This window comes from Ammospiza caudacuta, chromosome 9 (genome assembly GCF_027887145.1).
Source record: "Ammospiza caudacuta isolate bAmmCau1 chromosome 9, bAmmCau1.pri, whole genome shotgun sequence".
NCBI lineage: Eukaryota > Metazoa > Chordata > Aves > Passeriformes > Passerellidae > Ammospiza > Ammospiza caudacuta.
In genome coordinates this window covers 13723710-13732053 of record NC_080601.1, presented here as the reverse complement: position 1 = coordinate 13732053, position 8344 = coordinate 13723710, and the positions used below count along the sequence as shown (strand labels likewise).

Genomic DNA, 8344 nt, shown 5'->3' with positions numbered 1-8344 from the left:
CCAGCAGAGTCGGGCGCCCGGCGGATGGCGCGGCCGTCCCGCTGACTCCGCGGCCGCGGGAGGCTGCGCGGGGCGGCGCGGCGCGGGGCATGCCGTGCCGGCGGCGCGACTGAGCGGGGCGCTCCCGCCGCCCGCCCGCACCGCGCCGCGCTCCCCTCCGCTCTCCGCCGCATGCCGCCGGCAGCCGCGGCGCGCTGATGCCCCGGGGCCGCGGCGGCGCTGCGGACGGCCCCTAGGATGAGCGAGGGGGCTGCGGGTGCCGCGGCGCCCGGGGCGGCGGAGGCGGCGGCTGCGGCGGGGGGCCCAGGCGGGGATGGGGCCGGGGGGCCGCCGCGGGAGCTGCGCTGCAGCGACTGCATCGTCTGGAACCGGCAGCAGACGTGGCTGTGCGTGGTACCCCTCTTCATCGGCTTCATCGGGCTGGGGCTCAGCCTCATGCTGCTCAAGTGGATCGTGGTGGGCTCCGTCAAGGAGTACGTCCCCACCGAGCTGATGGACGCCAAGGGCGTGGGGCAGGACCCCTTCTTCCTCTCCAAGCCCACCGCCCCCCCCCGCGGCGCGGAGACCACCGCCGCCGCCACGCCGCGGCCGCCCAGCCGGGTCAGCCCCCGCCTCACCACCATGAGCCGGGCTCCCCCGCGGCCCCCCGGCACCCGCGGCCCTGCGCGGGGCGGCCCGCGGCCCACCGCGCCCCGGCACCCCGTGCCGCCGCACACGGCACCGCCCGCCAGCGGCCCCCCCGGCACCGGCACCGCCGGCCGCGCCGCCCGGCCGCCGCCCGCCGCCCCCAGCACCCCGCCGCTGCCCGCCTGGCCCACTGCGGCACACGCTACCTCCTCCTACAAGATCTACGTCCACGACTCGGCGCCGTCCTGGACCCTGTCTCCCTTCCAGGAGTCGACCACCACCACGCCGGAGGCCAGCACGACCCCCAAAACCCGTAAGTGTCGCCGGCCGCCCCGCGCCCTCGGGCCGCTCGCTGCGCGCCTCGCCCCGTCCGGACCCGGCGCTGGCCGGGGCGAGGCGGCGCTCGGAGCTGTCCGCCGTGCCGCTCCCGTGCCGTGCGGGAAGCCGGAGAGCTCCGAAGTTTGCGCTTCTCTCTCCTTTCCCTGCTTGCTCCCCCTTTTTACCCCCGGCAAGTTCCCTGCTTGTGTGATGGATGTTGAGGCAGGAGCAGCCATTTGAGGAGAATGCTTTTCGGTTGTGGTTTTGGGAAGGATGCAGACCCCCTTTCCCCTTCTGTGCTGGTCTGTGAAAGGTACTTGGGAGATGCTGGGGGGATGTCTGAGCGAGTGGGACAAGTGATGACCCCCCCGAAAGGGCAGTGTGGAGAGAGTGGTCCTCAGCAGGTGCGGGCTGCGCTGTGCATGTGCTTCTCTGCTGGTGACGGAGTTCGGCTTCCCGCACGCTCGTCTCCCTTGAAAGCAGGGCGGGTTCCGCAGGGATGCTCTCTCCGTCCCCGCTCCTGAAGGAGCCGCGGCCAGCTCCTTCGGGAAGGAGCCCGGGGCTCCCCGAGGATGTGCAGAGCCATCCCTGCGCTCTGCCGGCTCCCGTGTGTAGCCACAGCACCGTGGTGCCGTACCCGACTATTTTTTTTTTAAGCAGAGGAGGGGGCTAGTTCTCCGATTGATACTTGGTGGCTGGTTCTTCCCACCCTCCCAAGCACAAACGGAAGGATTCGGGCTAAAGCTGAAAATTCATTTGGCCTGGGTGCGTCAACTTTCAGCTTCTCATAAAGGTTACTTAGGACAAATGCAATCCGTGCCAAAAGAACTGTGCGATGCTATTTAGTGAAATGCTCAATTGTACTGTGTAATAGTATTCTGTGCTTTCTTGGATGCAGTAGAGGAAGTGAAAAGCCGGGTGTCCTCCATTAACTCTTAGTTGCTGCTGCTGGGAACATCAGTTCGGTTGAACCCCTTTTACAGCCCAGGGCTCCCCTTGTGTATGCTAATGTAGGGGTGTTCTGCTGGAGGATTTTGTTGGAATGCAATATGAACTTTATTTTGTCTGTTAAATCTATTTGTTGATAAGCACTGGAGCAGAGAGGATAGGCAGTGCAAGCTGATCTTGTGAATTGACAAAATTGGGAGAAGAACAGCAAATTGGATGTGTATGTGTGGGTGGGTGGGTGTGCAGGTGGCGGATGGCTGGCAATGATTACGAATGAAGCTATCACTAAATCAGAAGAGGTTACGAGGCAATGACTCGTTTTGCCGGTGTGTGCCACAGTAATTGAGGGAGAAGCAGCCCTTACAGGTGTGTCCAAGCCTGCACGTTCTGTAGGTAGAACCTAAGGTAGTTGGAAGTTACCAGAAGGAAAATCTTTTGTGGAGCTCAACGCAGCCTGTTTCACTCAGGTATGGGGAGCTGTACAGGGGCACTTGTTAAAAAACAAAGCAGTAAATGAAGCCAGAAATGCTGCATGGTTCTTCAGACTGCTGTGATGTGTGTGTATGTGTGTGTGTGTGTATCTGCCTGGGCTTGCCAGGTGGGATCTGTCGGGGTCTAAACGCTCCCTTGCAATCTCTTCCTTTCTTCCCTTTCTGTCTCGTTGGGTATGTAAGAGAAATCCACAGCAATTTCCGCCCCTCTAGGCTGTCTCCTTACAAGGTATAGAAGGCAGGAATGTCCTGATGAATAAATAATGTTCAGCTGGCAGGACTCTCCTCTATGCAAGACACACAAAGGAAGAATAAAAACCACAATCTTGAGATGTTCCTGGCAGTTGCAGAGCTTCCTAACTATTTTTTGTTTTAGGGAGGCTGCTAATACCTTTTACAGCAGGGTGTTTCCCTTCACTAAATGTAGCTCAGTTATAGGATGGAAATGCTGGAAGTGCAAATCCAGCAGAAATTGACCCTGTTTGGGCACATTGATAGCAGAGATTATCATTAATGGAAGATTAAATAGATTACATAAAAAAGGATTTGAATTTTTAGGGCATATGGACATTTTTTAAAGCCTACAGCTGTACTCTCCTGATACATATGAGCATCTCTACGGATACATGTGAAATTCTTTGAGGCTGCAGTATGCACTGAGGGGAGAGGAGGGAGAAATGCAGTCTTTGTGCTATGAACTGCTGACATGGTGTGACCCCAAAGCAAGTATCTGTGTCTGCCACTAACAGCTCTCAGTAAGAAAGGGATTTTTTTTTTTTTTTAAACAAATTCATCCTAATTTCCCAGGATGAGCTGCGTGTTCCTTCTGTGCCCGTTGTTCCAGCTGCTATTGAAATGAAAGTCATGGATCCTGTTGTACCTTGTGAATACAAATCTGACATGATAAATCTCATGCCCCATCCTGCAAAATAGTGCATGCCCTTGTGTCATCCTCTGGCTTGGCAAGGCACATATATGGGTGGGAGTCATAGGTTATTTAACATTTCACAGCTTTTAAGAAAAGAAGCAGCTATCTTTATTTATACTGGTTTGTGTTGTAGTTTATTTAATTGTCTAAACATGTTAAAATGGGCTCAAAGCAGGACTTAGGAAAATAGGAGGCAAAACAGGAGTTATTTCTCCAGAAAGCCAGATGATTGCCCACCTGAATAAGTGTTGGTAAAGCCTTTTCTCTGTGTGTGTATTCATCTGAGGAGATGTTGTGAAATCTCTCTTTTTTTGTGGGTGTGCATAATGACAATAATTCTTGGTTGTGTTTCACTCAAAGTCAAGCTATCTGTTAGCTGTTTTGAAAGTTCTTGATGAAGATCCTTCAGGTTCTGACTAAGCAAAAGCCACTTACTCATCAAATCTGTCTCTCTGTATCTTGTGCCTGTGTGTGTTTTCCATGATCACGTATGAACCATGCCTTTTCAGCCTAAGCCTCTTCATCCAGTGCTCAGTGTAAAAGTCAATCACTAATTTAGAAGGATAGTCCAGCCTGTGGATCAAGAAAAATCAACCAACAGCCTGGAACATGCTAGTGAGGTTTTATTTTTATCAAGCCATTGGTTTCATTTCAAAAGAGTCATGCCCTGATTTTTCCAATATGCATTTTTCATGGTATTCTGGGTTCTTCAGTAATGTTATTATCCTCGAATTGAGATACTGTACTTAAAAGAATTCCTGTGTGAATTCAGCTATGAAATAGCACTGTGGTTTCTCTTGTGTTCATATGACCAAAGACTAATGCAGAGAACTGAGGTCAGGCAGGTGGGGCTCAACTAATGCATAGTAGCCAAGAAAAGAGACGTTACAGAACACTTAATCAATATATCTTGTGAAGTCCAATTGCAACCCTTTTTTTTTTTTTTGATAGTCTGAGTATACTTTGATTTCCTGCTAAAGATTTTCTGGTCCAGTCGTTTATCCTCGTCATATCTCTGATTGTTATGCACAGCATGGGTTCAAGTAACAAGCATCTGGCAGATGCACTGCTACCAGCACTGACATTTTGGTAAAAGCTGTTTGTTTTATTTTGCACTGACTCAAATATCTTTTTTGCATTAAGGATGACACTTAGATGGAACTGCGGGGTTTTCACCAACTGGAGGGTGTTGTGGGAGGTGCCAAACCGTAGTAAAACCAGACCTACTCTTCCCAGAGCTCTGGAGCTTTCTGCCAGCAAATGACATGGATTGTGAACGCTTGGCATGACGAGTGTGAGCTGTCATTGAATCGAGGGGAGTGCACGTGACTGCAGAGCACGTGCCTTTGGCATTAACTGAGATTAATGTGCCAGTTATCTACCGATTCTAAATGCTTCAAAAGCTGTTGAGTTGGAAAAAGAATACTGAGACAAACAACTGGGGGTTTTAAGAGCATTTGTTTCTTCTTCATTCTCACTTATTTTCTATTCACATACCTTTGGTCAGTATCACAGAGATGATTAGATGTGTGTTTCCTGTTTTAGATACATGTTGATCGGAAGGCTATTATCAAGGTAAAAATAACAAACACAGATGTGCAACCACATCATTGAAGTAAAAGTTATTGTAATATATTTTATTTCTCAGCTATAACGTGCTTCATTTGTTTCAATTAAGTTAGAGGATACCGGACTTAATTCTGTTTTCGATTTTTAATCTTCTTTATAGTTAGGGGCTAGAGCAGCTATCATTGAATTCATAAAGAAGTGGAATATTTAAATAAGACCACTCAGATATGTACATTGATTCTATTCAGATATATTTCTTCTCTCTTCCCTTCATTAAAGTAATTGTTGGGATCCTATGACCTAGAAGAGCTTGCACAGAACTGGCATGATGAGTGGGAGGGATATGGCTGAAATTATTCCATGCTGATTTTTAACCCTGAAGGAAATTCTTCTGGGGACTGTAGAGTTTGTCATTACATTGATTTAACCTGTGATCACTGGTGAAAGCAAAGCCTTGAATTTTATTTGGCTTTTTTTTTTTTGCATCTATACAAGGACATTATGTGATATATGTTGACAACAGAATACCATTATTAAATTAGTGTATTGATTCATTGCAAAGGATTATGCTAAAGTAATGTTCATGGTTTATCTAAACCCACAGAAAATGGAAATTAAAAATTAAAGCAAAAGACCTGTCTCTACAGAATTGTGTCTAGTGTTGCACAGTGCATTTATAAATGACTCACTGCTTTGAAGGCAAAGCCCAGTAAACACATGGATTGCTGTGGATTTGGCCTTGACTTTCAGTTTTGTAGCCCATATGGTTTTCAGGAAGTACCTGAAACTCCCAGTGTTTGGTTTTGTTGATTTCTCCTGTGATTGTTTTGTAAACAAGCTGCACAAGGAGAAGTGCCTAGTAAAATCATGTGGGATGGCTTGGTCACAAGCATATATAAATAAATTCGTTAAAAGCAGAGGCTTGTTTGTCTCTCAGCCTGGTAGGTTTCTTTTTGAGCTTCTCTGTGTTTGAGCAAGTTTGCAGTACTGTGCATGTGTGTGTGCAGACGCTCAATACAAGCATGGATTTGTGCATTTGCCCAGTTTTGGAGGAGGATCGGGATCTCAAAGCCTGTAGTAACCCCAGGATCAGCCTTTGGCTGCTTTGGTCCTGGTGCTTGTCCAGTCAGTGCAGTTCACAAGAGAAACCCAGAGGTTTCATTGGAGCTGGTTAGACTGAGTGCCAAGCTGAAGTTTAAATGTGGAAGTCTCTTTCAGTTCTGCTGCATGGAAGGGGTTTGTAGTATCTGTTACTATTAAGCACAAGTACTTTTTTATTATTATTTTGCATTACAAGAGTAGACAAAACACAGGAGAAACAATGAAATACTTTGTGTTATGGAGATGTTTTCTTTCTCCTAGGGACTGTTCCTTCAGTATGGTGAGGGTTGGAAGTGTCATTTAATGGGACAGCTGTGCTTCAGATCAAAACTAGGACTGTGTTTTCTCATGGCTAACTGAATTTCCAAGGTGGACAGCTCAGAAACATGCTTTCTTACTTTAACCTTCCCCTTCATGTCTAATCTCACTCCACTCAGTAAAGTGCATTTCATTGGAGAGAGGGCATTTCACACCTGGACAAGACAGAGGATAAACATTCAGGTGGCCTCTAGGTAGCACAGAGAAAGTAAATGCACACAAGTGGGCAAGTGCTTCTTGAAATGGCTTCTACTTTTTGTCACACAGGTTTCTGGGGCCCCTTGGTAGAATGCCTTCATGAGGAAGAAACAGAATAAAGCAGCCACGAGGAAAATTAAAATAGCAACTGCACTTACAAATTTCCATGTCCTTTTCATGGAAGAAGTGCTTAATTGGATCAACTCTTCTTGGTAAAATTTGGAGTTAGCAGAGAAGAATATATTAACTAAGTAATTATTGCGAACTGTTTAAATGGTTGCTTCTGTTTTTCAATGTACTTAATATTACCCCAGTAATGTTTAAAATAAATATATAAAATAATTATTCCAGTATTCTGTCTTTTCTGTCCTCTAAGACCAGTATTTTGGATTTCCAAAGCTGTGTTTCTCCTGTAGCATTTCAATAGGAGGATCCCATGACTTCCAGGTCTTTTTTAAAACACATTATTCCCGATTCCTTTATTTTAAAATTTTTTTTTTGCTGTGATATGTTGACTGCTGACTGTAGGAGATAAGCTATTCAGCTTCAAAGGTAATTCTCTTCCTATCATGTTGAGCAACCAATTTTTAAGTCCAAATTGATTTACATTTTTTCCTCAGAGAGATTTTATTTATTTTTGCAGGAGTTAAACATTTGAGGAAAGCACAGGTAGTATTGAAAAGGCTCAGTGTCCTATAAAAATATAACTGGGTAAAAAGATAAACTGAAGCTTTGGTTTGGATTACCTGAATTCTGCTTTGGCCCCTGCAAAATCAACCCAGAAACCTACAAAATCTCTTCTTGTTACTTTAACGTCTTTTTGTTTGTTTGTCTTTGGGTTTATGGCTTTTCTTTTTTTGTTTTAAAATTTGAAATAATCTCTTGGCAATTCTACAGTTATGTCCCATCCACACCTGCCACTTGTATTTTCCTCTGACAGGAAAGATGCACATTAGCAGTGCAACGTGGCAGGTGCTCTTCATAGAAACCAGTATTTTAGCTTGTATGAAAATTCAGACCTTTCACAGAGGCATGGTGGAACTCTTATATTAAAGCATTGAGGAATAAATATCCTGATAGTATTTTGTGTAGATGTTGTGCTGAACAAAGTCGTTTATAGTCTTTCATTTTTTATGAGGAGATTGCTGTATGGCCAAGTTTTGCAAACATTATAGGCCCAGTTTAGGGTGTGCTAGTGATGCATCTTGTGTTTTGTGGAACTGTGGATCTGCAGAATCAGGGCCAATTTATGTGAACATCTGTGTGATTAAATGTGTTCGTCTGTCTTAGATTGCAGTGTGAGTGCTTACAAAACATGCCTGTGTGAGTAAATGTAAATCAGCTTTTTAAAAACTGCCAATGTTATTTAAATATGCTTATTAGAACCGAGTTTCCATTAGAACATTTTCTTTGTGTGTGTGTGTGTGTTCTTAGCACTGCCTTGAAAAATATATCATTATCCTGTTTACCCTTTGCCTGAAATGAGTTCTGTAGTAAAATCTTTGTGTTCTGGAGCACTGCAGTTGCTTAGCTGTAGACTGTGACAAGACACGTGGGTCATGTGTCATTTTTTATACATCACTTTTAAACTATTTCTTTTCCTGATTTTTGTTTTTCATTATTCTTGAGAAAATCTCTGGTTTTGTTGTTTTTCTCTGTATTATGTTCTTAGCTTCAATGCCAAAACTGACTTTTTCATGAAGCTTATAGATAGAAAATGCTTTCTAAAATTTTAGGGATGGCAAGATATTTTAGATATTTTAATATTTATTATTTTCTGAAACCAAAATATGCAATAAACTTTACATTGTTCCTTTCACAGTGTCATTCCTGTAAAAATTCAAGA

The 8344-nt window shown here is 45.6% G+C and overlaps 1 protein-coding gene across 1 annotated transcript in view; it reads left to right on the top strand.

The window, feature by feature from the left end:
* The first annotated feature begins 237 nt into the window (after positions 1-237).
* Positions 238-8344, top strand: part of NRG3 (neuregulin 3) — a 332377-nt gene continuing 324270 nt past the window's right edge. The window contains exon 1 of the mRNA XM_058810699.1: positions 238-940. Within this exon, the coding sequence (XP_058666682.1) occupies positions 238-940 (703 nt within the window). The remainder of the gene's footprint in view (positions 941-8344) is intronic.